This window comes from Equus przewalskii, chromosome 8 (assembly GCF_037783145.1).
Source record: "Equus przewalskii isolate Varuska chromosome 8, EquPr2, whole genome shotgun sequence".
Classification (NCBI taxonomy): Eukaryota; Metazoa; Chordata; class Mammalia; order Perissodactyla; family Equidae; genus Equus; species Equus przewalskii.
In genome coordinates this window covers 35,704,381-35,721,952 of record NC_091838.1, presented here as the reverse complement: position 1 = coordinate 35,721,952, position 17,572 = coordinate 35,704,381, and the positions used below count along the sequence as shown (strand labels likewise).

The window sequence follows — 17,572 nt, the reverse complement described above, 5'->3', positions numbered from 1 at the left end:
CACACACTCCATCAACACAGTCCTGCCCCATGTGCACTCCCTGACCCACTGATGTGGACCCAGTCTTCCCACTCAGAGGCCCCACACACTCCACCAATGCAGACCTGCCCCTCACGCACACCCTACCCCACCAAGTGAACCCACTCATCCACTTGCAGAGGTTCTAGGCACCCTACCTATGCAGTCCCACAAGTTGCCTATGGGCTTGCTGTTGGGTGAGGCCAGTTGCTAGGGCAGGCTCCTGCCCTGGCTGAGCTGGATTAAATCACTGCTGTAGTGGGTGTAGCAAATCCCTGAGCAACAAGCCAGGGAAAGAACTCCTATGGTGTCTACCAGCGTCAGTGTCAGCATACCTCCACTAGGTCACCATAATGGCTGCTGCCAATGTCTCAGTCCCTGGAGACGTCTCACCTCTCACGGAGATACACTCAGATTCTATTAGGTGAGTCTCTTTTCAGCAAAGAACTGTGCACCGTTCTTTCTGGTGATTTTAGGTTGCTTTCCGAAATGGGTGAATGTGTGTGTGGGCTCTTTTAAGGACTGGGCTTTTGTTTTCCTTTATGTCCTATAGCTTTTCTAGGGGTATTCCTCATATTTAACAGCCAGCAAAGCCAGGTATTATGACACCTGTCTCGGTTCTGCTGAGTCCAAATGTTGTTGTTGTGGGAACGCTCCCCCGCTCAGATCCCACACTCCTCCAGGGAAGGATTTATACCTTAAGATTGCTCCTGACTGGCTGTGAAGCATTGCAGCTCAAAGGTAGCTTTTTTCTCTCCAGGAAGGAATTTCTTCTTCTTCCACCTCAGTCAGCACTGTCCCTTGTTGTTTGAGTTCTTTTTATCCAGTTCTCTCTTAGAGATAATTGTTCCAAGAGTAGTTGTAAATTTGTTGTGTCCATGAGAGGAGGTGAGTTCGGAGTCCCCCATGCCACCATCTTGACACTGTCCTCATATATAACTATATTTTAAATAGTTTAGCTTAGTCTTAGGAAAAAATCATTGCCTCTCTATAAAGATTATATTTAGATATTCTGGATTTTATAGTCATCATGCAGTTTGCCATGAGTTCATTGTTGTTGCCTTCTTGGTGCTTCCCTTGCAGACTAGAATGCTACTGCTCTGGACTGCTCTCTCTGGTTCCACTATGCAAAATTAATCACTCTTCTTCTACGTTCTTATAAGTGGTTACTGTAACGTGATGTAATGGCACAAAAAAATATCAAAATCAAGGGCCTTAGGTTTAAGACCGGATTCCACTAACTTCTTACTATCTTGGCTTATTTTTTAAATACTCTGAGCCTCACTTTCTTCATCTATCAAATGGAGGTAATACTGCCTACTTTCCTCAGTTGAAGGATTAAATAGATAATATATAAGAATGCTCTCATTAACCGTAATACATTATATTAGTGTTAGGTGTTAATGTTGGTCTGCTATCTTTTTTTTGATTCTCGACTGTATTATTTTTATTTGACCCACTCTTCTACATCCTACAAACTATAAGCTCCAATAAGTTTCAAATGAATGCATTAGTGAGTAAAATAAGTGAATGAGTATTTCTGTGAACACTGCCTGCAGTTAGGTGGTATTATGCGAGTTTGCTGTGTATGTGCCGCATACACCACAGAGACTCATTCAGTCCCTCATGCAAGGAAGGAGTATTTATTGAGAGCTTGCTATAGCTCAGAGAAGACAGGAACAATTTCAACTCTCATATTTTTAGGGTGGAATTAGTAGTTAGTTTGCCTGTAGTTACTGTTACATAAGGTTTTCTTATAATGGAGAAGATTTCATGAACAGGACAAGATTTTAAGTTTTATTTTATTGAACATCAGCAATGTATTTGCTTCCTTTTTTAAAAAAATATCCAAATGTATCTATAATTTCAAACTCTAAGAGTTATCTCTAAAAGTAATTGGTTTCCAGTATTTGTTGAAGATATGCAAGAAGACATGCACTTATATTATATCAAAATTTTCCCTTGAAAGTTTGTGTGTAATGCCAGGGGAAAATGCCTCTTTGTGAAGTATATTTTTCTAATGGATTTTTGATTGTTTGATTCTTCCCCATTGTTTACCAGTTTTTAGCAAAATAAGTTGGAACCCTAGCAAATTCCAAAGATGCCAGTAAGTTTTCCCATCTTTTCTCCATAATTTTCCTATGTTTATCCAGTGGGATCTTCTTCAAGTTGGCTCCTATATCCTTTTTTTCTTTAAGCAGCTTTTTGAAGGTATAATTGACATGGAATATAGTTTACATAGATATAATAAGATGCACTCATTTAAGTGTACAGTTCAGTGGCTTTCGACAGAGGTATCTACTATGTTATACCTACTGCAGTGAAGATGTAGACTATTTTCATCACCCCAAAAAATTCCCTTATGTCCTCTGCTGTCAATCCCTCCTAGCCTCAGTCCCACACAACTACAGATCTACTTGCTGTGACTAGGAATTCACCTTGCCTTTTCTGTAATTTGGTATAAATATGAAGTTTTCATGGTTTTTTTCTTCCACTCATTACAATGTTTTCACGGTTCCTCCCTGTTGTTGCATGTGTCAGTAGTTTATTCCTTTTCATTGCTGAGTAGTATTCCATTGTAAGGATATGCCACTATTTCTGTATTCATTCAACTGTTTTTGAACATTTCTCTTGTTTCCATTTGGTGGCTATTATTTAATAAACCTGCTATAAATATTTGTCTGTGAGTCTTTGTGTAGACATTTGATTTTATTTCTTTGGGGAGTTTTTCCATATCCTCAGCAAAACTTGATGTTCTCAATGTTTTTCATTTTGGCTTTTCCACTGAGTATGTAGTTCTATCTCATTGTGGTTTTAACTTGCATTTCCCTGATGACTAATGGTATTGTGCATCTTTTTATGTGTTTATTGGCCATATATGTATCTTCTTTGATGAAGTGTTTGTTCAAATCTTTAGTCCGTTTTGTTTACATTGAAGTGATATTCACATAATATAAAACTAACCATTTTAATGTGAACAATTTAATGGCATTTAGTACATTTACAGTGTTATGCAACCACCACTTCCATATAGCTTCAAAAATTTTCATCACCCCAAAAGGAAATGCAATACTGATAAAATAATTACTCCTATTTCTCCCTCTACTTATCCCCTGGCAACTACCATTCTATATTCTGTCTCTATAGATTTAACTATTCTTGATATTTTGTGGAAATGGAATCATACAATATATGATGTTTTGTGTCTATAGCCTATTTTTTTACTGTATTGTTTGTCTTCTTACTATTGAGTCCTCAGAGTTTTTTATGTGTTCTGGATACAGGTCCTTTGTCAGATATATGTTTAGCAAGTATGTTCTCCTAGCTTCTGGTTTACCCATTCATTTTCGTAATGCTGTCTTTTGAAGAGCAGAAGTTTCAATTTTGATAATGTCAGGATAATCAATTTTTTCTTTTTATAATTTGTGTTTTTGTGTCCTAATTGAGATATATTTACCTACCCTAGGGTTGTGAAGATTTTTCTCCTGTGTTTTCTTCTAAAAGTTTTAGTTTTTATGTTTAGGTCTGTGATCCACTTTGAGTTAATTTTTGTGTATAACGTGAGATAACAGTTAAGGGTTTTTGTTTTTATGCATATGGATATCTAGTTTTTCCGCTGCCTCTGGTAGCAAATGGAAAGGACTAAAATAAGAAGAAAATTGGTTGGACATCTGCCCAGAAAGTGATTAGATCCTGTCCCCCTGCTCCACATTGTTGGTGGTTGCCCCTCTCTTAGCCTATTTCATAGTGGCATACCAGGTAAAAACATGTCTTTTCTGAGGAATTTTCTCATCAAGAGGAAAGATGTAAAGATATTGACATCTGAGATTCCCCAACCATAAAATGACCTGGCCAGGTCACCCATGTGTTGTTCATGGTTGACAAATTTTACCTGCTCATTCAGAGATTCCAGGAAGCTTGTCAGAGCCCTGTTCTTGAATAGGAACAGAGAGCAGGGTCACTGGGACCTGAAGAAAGCTTTTTAAATGAAGTTACAGATATTACAATCGTCAAAGAAAAGAGGATGCTATCAAGAGGGAAGAAAAGCATTTTTCAGAGCTTAAAAGAGAACTCTTAGAAGTTAAAAATACGAAAACTAGAAATTAAGAAAAAATGTAATTAGAATAATTGTAAGACGAAGTTGAAGAAGCTCGCAGAAAGAAATGGACAATAGGGGAGAAAAGTTAAGAACGTTAAAGGATTAATCCAGCATGTCCAATAACCAGAATGAAAGAAGAGAAGAAATGAAAGGGAGGAAGTATCAATGAAATGACTCAGAAGTGGACATGATTCCACCATGAAAGGGCCTGGCAGGGAGACCACTCACTCAGTGTGTGGAAACAGATCTGTACTGAGGCCCATCACCACGCAATGCCCATGCCCTGGAAACTAAAACAGACCTTAGCTCCCAGAGAGAAAGGAGGGGGAAAAAAGCAAGATTGGACTTAGAATGGAAAAATTATTTCCAATCTAGGATTTTATACCCTACCAAACCACTCATAAAGTTTGGGAATAGATTATTAACAATTTCATGAATGGCTTCAAAAATTTTACCATCCACTCTCCCCTTTTCAGGAAGCCAGAAGACGTGAGCTACTAACTTGAAAAAATCAATTAAGAAAGGAAAACGTGGGAAATAGGAGAGCCAACACACTAGAGCAGAAAGGGAATCTCCCAGATTTCCTGACAGGAGATTCCAGGGTGACTACTATGCTGCAGGTGGATGCTAACCATTCCAGACTGGAGCAGAGCTGAAGGCTCCAGGAGAGCATCTTCAGGGTGGAATACCTGTGAGGTTCTGCATCCTGAAGGAAGAGTTTGGTAATTGACAGAGATTTGGTAGAATTCATGACAAGTACATAGAATACTAATGTAGAGATGTATATAGGAAAGGAAAAGTAATCATGTTTTATTACATTTAAGACTATAAATTACCCAAAGAATCATTGTAACCTGTAACTTTTGACGTGTGGTATTTTTATTATCAACTAGTTCAAAGTACAGTCTCTTTTCCACTGTGATTTCATATTGACTTATGAGTTGAAAAGGATGTTGTAAAATTTCCAAACGTAGGAGGATTTTTTAAAGTACTTATTTTTTGCATGATTTCTCATTTAATTATATTGTGGGCAGAGAATGCGTCCTATACCATACTGATTCTTTGAAATTCATTCAGACCTGCCTTATGGCCTAGTGTCTGGTCAGTTTTCATAAATATCCCATGTGTCCTTGAGAATGCACTTTCTCTAATTGTAGGCAGTGTTTCTACTTGCCTTGCCAACAAATCAAATTTGTTGGGTGTATGCAAGTTTTCTAAATCTTTACTAGTTTTTTCCTCTTTAACTTAAAAATTGGCAGAAGTGTGTTGAAATCTCCCAAAATGATGTTGGATTTGTTCAAGTCTCTCCGTAGTTTTAGTAGTTTACACTTTACGTATTTTGAGGCTAGGAGTATAAAGGTTTAGAATTATATGTCTTTCTGGTTCAACTAAGCCTTTTTATTAATATTAGTGACCTCTCTATCCTTAATAATGCTTTCTCTTCTAAAATCTATTTTGTTTACTCTCAAAACTACCTCCTCAGATTTCTTTTTGTTAACCCTTCCCTGAAATATATTTTTTGGTCCTTTGAACCTCTCTGTGTTATAGGAGGTTTCCTGTCGACAACTTATTAGAAGACCTTTTTTTCTTTCTTCAAACCACACGGCAACCTCTGTCTTTTAACTAACAAGTTTAAATTATTTTTATGCTATTTCTAATATGCATACACCTATGTCTATCATCTTACTTATCTTATATTTTCTTGCCTTTTTGTGCTTTACCTTTGTGTTTTCTTGTTTTTGTTTGTTTGCCTATAGTTCTCATTCCATTTTTTCCATCTAGTGATTTAGAAGTTATATACCCTATTTCTGTTCTTTTGATGGTTATCCTTGAAATTTGACCACATGTACTATAGTTAATGCAGTCTAGAGCCAATACCTTAATCCTACTCTGAGTGATATGAGGACTTGGGAACATTTGAACTCTAATCACCCCCATTTAACTTACTTGCTATTCATTTCCAGTTTTTCAGCTCTGCACACATTAATTAATATTATTGGTTGTGTTGTTATTTTACCCCACCATGTTTATTTTGATTTGTTTATATTGTGGCTCAGTAGTCATTGTATCTTAGACCTTTTTCCCAGGATAACTTTCTTCTTCCTGAATCACGCAATTTAGAAATTATTTTAGTAATTGCTGTAGTAACTAGTAAATATTTCAGGATCTGTAAGTGGAAAATGTGCTTAGTGTTTCTTTATCTAAAAATGTGTTTATTTTACCATCATTCTTGAAAGATAGTTTTGCTAATACACAGTTCTGAGATGGCTTATTTGTTTATCTTCCTGTATCTTTGAATTCATTTCTTAGATCTTTGGGGAAAAATTCTCAGTTTCTAGATCTTCAAATTATTGCTTCTCCTTCCTCTATCTTGTTCTTCTGGAATTCCTATTAGACCTATGTAGACTTTCTCATTCTGTCATAGAATGAGACATAGACTTTCTTATTCTGTCCTCTATATTTCTTTCTTCTCTCATGTTTTCTTTCTCAGCTCTCAAGATATATTCTGGGTAATTTGTTAAAATTTATAACCTAATTCACATATATGTGTACACACACACACACACACACACAGTTCAGGTACAAATAACCATTTGTTATACCCATTTAATGAATTTTTTATTTCGGTAAGTGTAGCTTTCCTTTTTCAAAGTTCTATTTCATTCTTCTTCAAATCTGCCAAGTCATTTTGTGTAGCTTCTTGTTTCCTATTTATATTTTTGTCACTTTACCTTTTTAAAATAGTTATTGTATATTTCATATCTTTTAATTCTAACATCTCAAGTCCTTAGTAGGTCTATTTTTATTTTTTCTGACTCTTCCCACATAACAGTTTGTTTTCCTTTTACCTAGTGATTTTTATTTGAGCACGTCTTTATTTGATTTTACTCCATGGCAACTAGTGATCCAATTAAAGGTGTTTTCTTTCAGACAAGATTTACCTTCTCTTTTGAGGTGGTGGTGGGAGTAGGGGATTGGAAGTGGTGCCCATGGACCTGGGAAACTTCAATCAGGAAGTCTAGACTTCTCCTGCCTTTTTCAAGGCGACGTGTAAGGTCCACTGCTTCAGATTTAGCTTTCCTTTGTTCCTTATTTGTTTGTCATCTGTTCTTTTCCAACATGTACTTTCCTTTATATCCTCATCTTTAAATAGGTTTGTTCCTGACAGTTTATTTGGTGGGGTTATTTACTGCCTAAATTTTTTGGGGTTCCAGGAAATGTTTTCTGAAAACATGTGATTTCATGATAAAATTGACTTCATTTACCTGAATTATGAAGTGAGAGGATTGGAAATTCAGTCATAAATAGATTTTTATAAGTACTGCCCTTTGAACTTAAAAATTGGGGGGAATATCATCAAATCACTGGATAACCATCAAGTCTCTGTTGCTGCTAGCTAGGACACTGGTTTTTACCCTGCTGGGCTATGCATGTCTGTAAATATATACCATCTCAGAGAAAGTCCTTTATTACTGTTCTCATCATAATGTTACACTGAAGATTTTCTCATTGTTGAGCCTCCATACAAAATATAGATGTTTCCTGTTATGGTGGACGGTGTAAAAATGGGAAAAGAGGATACTCTATTTCTGGGCAACAGTAATATACTTGAAAGGATGGTCTTCTTTGTGTGCTTTTAAACCTCACTTGACTTAGGGTTTAGTTTCATGCCAAAAGAGAATTCTGTCTCCTGTATTTTGTGTATAGTGGTCTAAATAACTGCGAGTGCAAGTCTCAAAAGGATGTGCTGGAATTCAACTTCATTTACCCTGACTCATTTATTTGGGAAGATGACTACAATGGATTTCTAGTGAAGAAGGAAATCTTGATCTCTCTATTGAATCAAAAACTGTCTTCTAAAAGAACAAATGTTAATGCTTTTTTGTAGAGTCTGCCTTCTTGTACAGGATGCCTATGGAATGTTTGGTGAAGTATACTCAGAGGGCACCATCTTGAAGAATAGACAATTGGAAGGGAAGTCCTGCAGACTGGCAGGAATGAAGGTTCTACAAAAGGCCACCAGAGGAAGGTGAGGACACACTATGATTGCATCCAGTTTGCTACATGGCTAGTTCTTTTATTAGTCTCTTATTATATTTTACTTTACTTTATTTTATTTTATTTTATTTTTTTGTGAGGAAGATTGGCCCTGAGCTAGCATCTGTTGCTAACCTTCCTCTTGTTGCTTAAGGAAGATTGGCCCTGAGCTAACATCTGTGCCAGTCTTCCTCTATTTTGTATGTGGGCTGCCACCACAGCATGGCTTGATGAGCAGTGTGTAGGTTCACACCCAAGATCTGAACCCGCAAACCCTGGGCTGCCGAAGTGGAGTACACAAACTTAAGCACTACGCCATCAGACCAGCCCCTCTAATTTTATTTTTTAAAGACAATAAACTAGAATCCTAGAGTTTACCTGTAAAACAAAGTCAGGGGTTGAGTGGAGCCCATAAAGTACCTCTGGGGGAAGAATTATAATTGACAACAAAACAATTATGCAGGTTTAGTGATTCATAATTTTATTAAAATTAAGAAGATAAAAATGTTATGTGTGTTTTAATTCTAAAGATTTTTCCTAACTATAAGAATGAGGCAACTTTGTATGTCAGTTTATGTAAAAAATATCATATCATGAAAAGGCATTTTGTAAGCTTTAAGCAAAACTCTTAAGTTGTCACATCTTTTCGCTTTCTAGTAAAAAAGCTTTATTCTCTATCAAGTTGCATGATACTGTCAGTGCAAATAATTCATAACCAATCTATAAATCAAAATTGAGGTGAGTTTATTATGAGGCAGATCTGAGGACTTAGCCTGGGGCCTTCCTCCCCCAACGATGGAAGGGCACCAAAGAAGTGGGATGTACACAGTGGTTATATACTGTCAGAGAGCATGTATCACATATGATTGAATGTGCCTTTTACAACAGTCATGAGCTTGCCTAGCCAGCATAGCAGTTCACCCAGCAGGTAGCAGATCTGCTGTCTCAATGGACACAGCAGGTAGCAGGTCTGTTGTCTCAAGCCAAGTGGTCACAGAGTGAGCCCAGTAATCAATTCCTAGCCTAGGCAGAGATGCTTGTCCTTAAGGAAATGTCACTGTAGGGGAAGTTGCATCTTTATCTCAAGGACATTTGTTCTTGCCTTTGAGACATAGCAAATGCTTAAAACAGATATACAATGCATGCTCAGTGGCCATGTCAGGCCCTTTTGGAAAAACAAGGTCAGGCTGAATTAGTTTTACACCAAATGGCTTCCTCAAATACTCCAATTTATCATATTGCTTGCCATTTATTTATTCAATATCTCACCCTAAAATGTTGTTTTGTATAGGCAGAGGTGGAATGGTACATATATCTGGCCCAAACTGTGGCTGTTACATCTCCAGTAGTCATCTTAATATATAAGTTGGGAAAAAGAAGAAATATTCTTAATGGAACTGTCCAGTCATATAGAGAACTAGTGTAAACAGTGAATTTGGGATTTTCTCAATCTTATTGTAACTTATATTTCCTCAAGTAGTGTTATTTTAACTCTCTTGATATTAGTGTTTTGTTTAATTATGGTAACATCTGAGCTTATAACAATATCTAAGGGAAAAAAAACTTATGATGAGTATGTACTATTCTGACTTCGAAGCACAGGTATTGGTAGCATCCTCCAGTAGTTAGTATAATGACCATTGTAGCTATAGTCATTCTAAATTGTGAGCATTTACGAAGCATTTTTCCTGACTGACCTCCATAAGCAGTCAGCTTTCCCATGAGCCTCAACTCTGTCTCATCTACCTTTCATATGGCACTGGGCAGGTGAGTGATGGTTCTGCCCAACTGAACTGCACACTCAGCTCTTTGTTTTCCTGAAAAACATATAGTTCGTAGACAGATCCCCTGTATGTCTTGGGTAGACACAAGAACATTTTATTGATCCATGTAGCTTTATCTTGTAACAAATGCTTCCTTTTGTTTATAAAAAGGTGACTGTGGGGCTGGCCCAGTGGCACAGTGGTTAAGTTTGCATGTTCCGTTTCTCGGCAGCCTGGGGTTCGCCGGTTCAGATCCCGGGTGCGGACATGGCACTGCTTGGCAAAAGCCGTGCTGGGGTAGGCGTCCCATGTATAAAGTAGAGGAAGATGGGCATGGATGTTAGCTCAAGGCCAGTCTTCCTCAGCAAAAAGAGGAGGATTGGCAGTAGTTAGCTCAGGGCTAATCTTCCTCAAAAAAAAAGGTGGCTGTATTATAATGGCATTGCCTTATAGATGAGTGAGGTGCCAAGATATTTGGAAAGGGTCATATGAACATAATCCTCATTAAGGCTGAACCTCATTTTAGTCCTCAGTTTCAGAATCGCAATCCTCTGAAAAGACTAAATGTAGTTACAGTAAATTATACCGCTGCCCTGACGTTGACCTGCCAGCAATATAACTCCATCAGGGCCATTTAGGAGGTAATCTTCCTTGACACGAACTCCACACGTGAGCCTTCCACCTGAGCACGCCAGGGTAGGAGTGCGCTCCCCATCACAGGAAAGTCTCCTGCATCACAGGGAAGCAGCACTGCTCCAGCTGTCAGGGTTCGTGGTGTGCTACAGGCCAGAGGGAGGCCTCTCCAGGAGGTGCACTTCTTTCTGGAGACTGCAGGATATAACTTCCTGTGGAAATGCTACTGGTGAATGACAGAGCCAGGACTGGAATCCAGGGATCTTTGGCTCTGTGAAGTTCACATTCTTTTACCTTTATTTTGTACAGCCATATGTGTACCTAATATTTAACCTGGTTTTTCTGGTTTACACTGAAAGCCTAACTACTATCTACAGTGTTACCATAGGAAATGTTTTCTCCGTGGGAAATGCTCTGAGTATACCAAATAATTCATTTACAAACTTTTGGAACCCATTCCATTTTTAAGTTGACAACTAAATATTTGATGCTTTTTTTTTTAGTTTGGGATTAATTTCTTTATCTTACATATTTAACTTTACTTTGGCACGCAATCATCTAAATAAATATTTAGATTGTCTTTTTGTTCTCTTGGAAGCTATATTTCTTCAGAGCAGATTCTTAAATAGTTTTGGAAGGTTAGATGTTATAATTCCCTATTAGTGATGTCATCCATTGTCAGTCATCAATCCGTGGCCCAGTGAACACAAATTGTCTGTCTTTTGCTTTTTTCCCAAATTATTGTGTTTCATAGCAACTCTCATAAACGTTAACAAAATATTCTTCTCATCTTAACAAAATACACTTACTTCCCAAAATTCAAGCTAAAATGATTAATTATAATTATATAATTCCAATACCTAATACAGGAAATAACTTGTTTGCCAATTGGAAGATAGTTGTATGTTTGTTCTAAGTCATAGAGTCTTTTAGATCTTGGCTACCAGATTTCATCTGGTCCATGGTTATAGCAACAGAAAATTACTGCTCCCTACCACCACTTTGAAGTGGACTGATGACCTCAGAGCTGTCCCATTAGACAGACCTGCTGTTGAACCACTGTCGAGGGAGCACCAGTCTGTCCGCTTGCCTTATTCAGGAAGGCTTGCAGAAAACAACCATCATATCTTTTGCCTTTCTCTAACATGTTTTTGGAGTCGAATGTCCCTACCGACTGATTAAAGTAAGTAGAGTCAGAAAAATAGCCTGGATTTAAAGAAAAAAGCTACCATTTTCAAAACAGCACAGCTGTGGCATGCTCACTAAGCAGAATGGGGAGCTCTGCCTGTGCTTTCTTCCTCTTGAGAGCACTCCCTGTTATTTGTCCAGTGACTTTCTGTTCCTAAGGCGTGTCCCCTGACCTTTGTCCTCCCAAGTGGCCTGTGCAGCAGTTAGTAGGTCAAACAGCTGAAAAGTTTCTTTATAATCCTGTGTAGGAACTTTATGTTTTTATTACTGATTATTATATGCTTTTATTTTTATATGATAGGGCAATACTGAAGGGGAAAAAAAAAATTTCCTGAAATGTCTTAACTCTATAGGTATGGAAAACACAGCTAGCAAAATTTTTTGCAGAGGAGAGGAACCTCTTTTGGTTCAAAATCCTACTAGTATTTATGTCCAAACTTGTTAAAGCAAAACCCGCCTATTTCTGTATGTAAAATGTGTTATTGATTTATAGGTGCCGTTTTATTTAGATCTCTGGAATGGCCCTTTAAGAGTACTGTACTGGAGAAGATTTTATTGAAGAGCTATCAGTCAGTACTCACACAGGGTTCTATGTGAACCCTATAGAACAGAGGGTTCTATGTGGGTGCTGAGAATGACCAGGAAGCAATTGACACGATCTTTGTCCTTGAATTGCATCCCTTTGAACAGAAAACTCAACAAGCACAAGTATTGGAGCAGTTGATGCTTTAAGTGACTAGATCTTTACTGGCTAATCTCAAAAAGTTTCAAGAAAGGAGTGAGTGAGAACAAATGCCTTAAACATCTTAATCTGGCAGAAAGACAAGTTCTCTTCAAGTTGGTAAGATGTTACCTGTGAAGACATGGAAGTAGGATTAGGAAAGATATATGCAAAAGAGGAAGTTAGAAGGTTTATTGAAAAAAATTCCACTCATTTATTCTGTAAACATTTAGTACCTCTTTGTGCTGTGCCCCTGGCTAGCTTCTGTGGCACTGAGCTATTATGGTAGATTTGGGGGATTCATCCTAAACCAGAATATACTGAGGTATAAAGTCAGCTAGATTAAGCCTTAAATCTTGTTATTAGGGATTTTGCATTGATGGAAGAGAATATTAGGAACTCTGAGTGTTTGAGAGAAGAAAAGAAAAGGTAATAAAAATGAAAATGGAGTTAAGATTATTTTACTGTTGTACCTATAATAGATTTGAGATACAGGGAGAGGTTGGGGCAGGGTTACAAGTTTGGAAACTTCTGCAGCAATTGAAGGAAGAAGAAAAGTTACCAACTGATTTTGAATTTCTGGTACCTACAGACAGCTCTCCTTGGAGCTGTGGCGGGTGCCAAATGTATAAAATAGCCCACTTCCAGCAAGAGCTCATGGACCAGCAGGAGAGCCAGGAGGAGACCCAGAAAGATACCAACTGGCAAGTGCCTGATACAGAGAGCTGTGGGCTGATAGCAGCCACCTTTGAGAGGGGCTCAGAGGTCTGGGTTAAGATTTAGGAATCCTAGAGGGAAGAGGAAAGGCCGAGGGCTAAGGATTAAAATGAGGAAGGATGGGAAGATGGGATCCATTGTCTAAACATCCATTCACCCCCTTGGGCGAGGATGTGGAGATAGGAGACAGCTGTCTGGCCAGCTTTAATGATAGGGTGAGGGGGTGGGCACTTTGAAGGGGGGGTACCTTTCAAAGAATGGTCCAATTAATAGCTGTTGTTTAAGTGCCAGCTTTTGTTTTCAAGGTAACAGATTAAGTACCAATAAATTTTATACTAGAAGCCAAGCTTAGTCAACATGCTCAAAAACAAACCCCATTGTCAGGACGTCAAAGTCCCTTAGAAGCCCCTATCCCAATTCCCAGCCGGCTGCACTCAGTGGCCTTCAGTCCCACCACTCAGGATGCCGTTCCCTGGGCCTAGAACATTTTGCTTTTCTCCTGGACCTTATATAAAAGCCCCCCGTTTTCCTTCAGAGGCCAGTCTCACGGCGCCCCTTCATTAAGGCTCCTGGCATCTTTACCAGCACTGTGTCCTTTGTCTCCTGCAGCAGATACTGCTGGGTCACCTCCTTACTTTCCCAACCAGGGCACCTAATGGCCATAGTGCTGCTCACTTCAGTGCCCATGCCCAAGGCTGAGCTGCATGAGACTCCCGCTGACCTGTGTCCCACCAGAGAGGTATATTTTAATGTGAATGCAAGTGACATCACAGGCATAAGTTTGAATGTGTCCGTTTTTTTTAGTAGTAATATGCAAATATCAACACTTGTATGAGGAGCCTTGCGATGACGCCCGCGCTGGCCTGCACCATGTGTCCCATTGCCCAGCTCTGATTCACACTGACTTATTGACATACAGAACTTGTGTTGGTCATTGTTGCACCTCAATTAGAATACCCAGTGGCCAGTATTTCAGACTGGCCTGCCAATCATTAGGCTCTGTGAGAACAGGCGCTGTTTGTTGCTCACCATTGTATTTCCTTTACGTAGCTGAATTCCTGAAACATGATAGGCTCATAAATAAATATTTGTGGAATGGACATTAGTTGTTAGCTGGGCTTCATCTTAGAATTTTCCTCAACAAGATCTGAATGTGTATTTTTGTACTGCATAAGTGGTAATTATTGGAGTTGAGTTGAGCAGGAAGGATTGAGACCATGTTGGTCCCAAGACCTGCACAAGTGCAGGTGAGGACCATGCTCTCTCTGCACCTCTGGACACAGACCGTTGCTCTCCTCACTAAGTCTAAGGGGACGTACCTGAGGTTGTATTATGAAAGAACTTTATCAAGGATGGAGAGAGTGAATATTCATTATTAATTTTTCACAGAAAAAGTTTTCCATCCATTGCACTTTAATTTACTTCTACTTCTTAGTCATCGTAAGAGGCAGTGGGGGAGAAGACTGCTCTCACCCCCATCTTACAGAGGAGGGCCTGAAACAGAGATGGGGGTGACTGAGCCAGGGTCACACAGTGGGCATCAGGGCATTCAGTCTTCTCTGGGGACCCTCACCTTCCCTCTAGCTGAGTGTGACCCAACGTGCACAGAAGTGCAGTAGAAGAAAATCATTAGGAATTGTTCAACACAAATTGACCGATCTAGGATATTATTGAGGAATCATTTCAGATGCTCCTTTAATAGGAAATATGTAGTAATGAGAGCTCTCCTTGGGTAGGAAACTTCAGTAGTAATTTCCTTCCTTTGGTTTTTCCTCTTTGAAAAGGGTACCTTTTAAAGAGCCACATACTCACCTTGGAGTTTGAGGTCCGGAATCTCTTTGCTAATTGCTGCGATTGGAAACCCTCCTTTAAGGGACATTTTTAAGAATTCTTTCATGATTTTGAAAAATAAAGATGTTCCTGGCGGGCCGGCCCAGTGGCACAGTGGTTGGGTTCACATGTTCCGCTTCTCGGTGGCCCAGGGTTCTCCGGTTCGGATCCTGAGTGCAGACATAGCACCACTTGGCAAAAAGCCATGCTGTGGTAGGCGTTCCATGTATAATGTAGAGGAAGATGGGCATGAATGTTAGCTCAGGGCCAGTCTTCCTCAGCAAAAAGAGGAGGATTGGCAGTAGTTAGCTCAGGACAAATCTTCCTGAAAAAAAAAAAGTGTTCCTGGTGGGTTCACCCAAGTTGCTGGAAGGAGAATAAAATGTCACTGAAGGAGAATGTACTAAATCTTGAAACCAAGAATGCTCAAAGAAGCAAAATGAAGCACTCCCTAAAGGAACACCATGCTATTAATTCAAGCTCTTACTCCATTTAAGAAGTATGTTTAGTGTGTTCTCTATGGGTCTTATTTTTTTCTTTCTGCCAGTGTTTCTTACCATTAGTATTTTAATTCAAAATTAAGTCTTTCTGTTGTCATTCAAGAGTGAGTTGGTGTTTTGTTTTGTTTTTGGTCTGTATTTAACAATCATACAGGGAAGCATAAACAACAGTGAAAGTCAATAGGAGAAGTTGAAGTAAGCAACTCCTTTCAAGATTGTATCCCCTCTTCTGATAATCAATACTTGAGCATTGACTTTTCTTGGTGGTCCATATTGTGTATGTGTTGTTTCTATATTCTGATGTATTTTTCTCTTGACATTATTTCTTACAGAATTTCTGTGTATCTATACTTCCTACACTCCCCTATTTTGCTGCTATGGTGTTCTCTAATTTGAGGCACCCAGGGGACACTACATAGAGTAGAGCAAGTCTTAACTTGAAGTCGGGAGACCTGGACTGTACTTCTGGCTCTGCTACCAATACCAGTAGATCTGACCCCTGATTTTCTGAAAATGAAAGGACTGGACTGAATAACCCTGAAGCCTCTTTAGATTTGAGGTTATTCTTTTCCCTTTCACGGTTAGGAGAGTGGGCTTTTATTTCTAGCTTTGTACACATATACTTTTTCCATTTGAACATCTTAAAGGAAACATTGACCCTGTTGTTTACATAATTTTCTTACAGATAAACTTGCAGGCTTGCCATCTGTTTGCTAGGGGTGTAACAACATCTTTGGTTACGCACAGTAAATGTGATTGAAGTGTCTCCTCATGAGGTCCCCTTGTCAAATAACAGGTTCTAATCATCTACATTGCAACTTTTTTAGTGTAATGTATTTTGGAAGGTAAAATACATAAACTTTACAAAACTTTTCTTTAGAATAGTTATATTTTAGGAAGATGAAGTCTATTTTCCTAATTATTGTTTGCTTAATCACTTTATTTCTGAGTGTCTTTGTTGTTACTGTGAGCTGACAATTATTTTTATTAGTGATGCTAATCAAAGATTAATAGAGATCATGACTTTTATTTTTATTTTAGGGGAAAGGTATTTTTTGAAATCTGAGGTCTTAATCCCAAGTCACACAAATCATGACTTGAATTTATAACCCTAAGACTTCAACTGCTTATTCACTCCCTTACATATTTCTTTGCTTTGCTTTGCTTTAATCTCATTAATTGATTCTGATACAAAGACATCTTTATATACTTAAGAAGTTAATCTTAATCTGTTGAAAACAGTTTATTTGGTTTTTTGTTTTTAAAGATTGGCACCTGAGCTAACATCTGTTGCCAATCTTTTTTTTTCCTTCTTCTCCCCAAAGCCCCCCAGTGCATAGTTAGTTGTATATTCTACTTGTGGGTCCTTCTAGTTGTTCTACATGGGATGCCTCCTCAGCATGGCTTGATGAGTGATGCCAGGTCCGCGCCTAGGATCCGAAGCAGTGAAACTCTGGGCCACCAAAGCAGAGCGTGTGAACTTAACCACTCAGCCATGGGACCAGCCCCTAAAATAGTTTAGATACCATACATTTTATATAAGAATAATGAGAACAGCTGGGGAAAGTTGAAAAGGTAATCTTTAATTTACAAAGACCTATTTTCTCATTTTGTTATGCTAAGAAAGAGTTGTATAGAAATAAGGTAGCCTGCGCAATATCATGCATCCAAGGTTTAGTTTCTTCATTTTTATCAGCAGCTAAATAGTCATGAATCTTCATTGTTAATCTTCAATCTTAATTGTCAATTAAGAAAAACAAAAACAGAAAGGAATTTATATTCACAGGCCAGAAGAATATAGGACATAGTGACAATAATAAAATTCAAAAGGATACAATTAAACCAAACTGGACATCTCCAAAACATCACCCCTATGCAAACACAGAAATAGAATCAGAAGTAAAGGAAGGCAGATATTCAAAAGAAGAAATGAAGTGGCAAACAATAATGGTTTTTAGTAAGTCAAAAATGAACTAACTAAAAGGATGAAATACTGACACATGCTACAATATGGCTGAATCTTGAAAACATAGAGCTGAGTGAAAGAAGTGGGACACAAAAGTTC

The 17,572-nt window shown here is 38.4% G+C and overlaps 1 protein-coding gene across 40 annotated transcripts in view; it reads left to right on the top strand.

The window, feature by feature from the left end:
• The window catches only part of SPIDR (scaffold protein involved in DNA repair), a 472,184-nt gene that overhangs the window by 401,292 nt on the left and 53,320 nt on the right, over positions 1-17,572 (top strand). For 31 of the 40 annotated variants that reach the window (XR_011543433.1, XR_546115.2, XR_011543432.1 and 28 more), the window contains one exon: positions 8,007-8,147. The exons of the other annotated variants lie outside the window; for them this stretch is intronic. Coding sequence is in view for 28 of the 31 variants with exons in the window: in XM_008527959.2 (XP_008526181.1) it covers positions 8,007-8,147 (141 nt within the window). In the remaining 3 variants the exon portion in view is untranslated. The remainder of the gene's footprint in view (positions 1-8,006; positions 8,148-17,572) is intronic. 40 annotated transcript variants of the gene reach the window in all.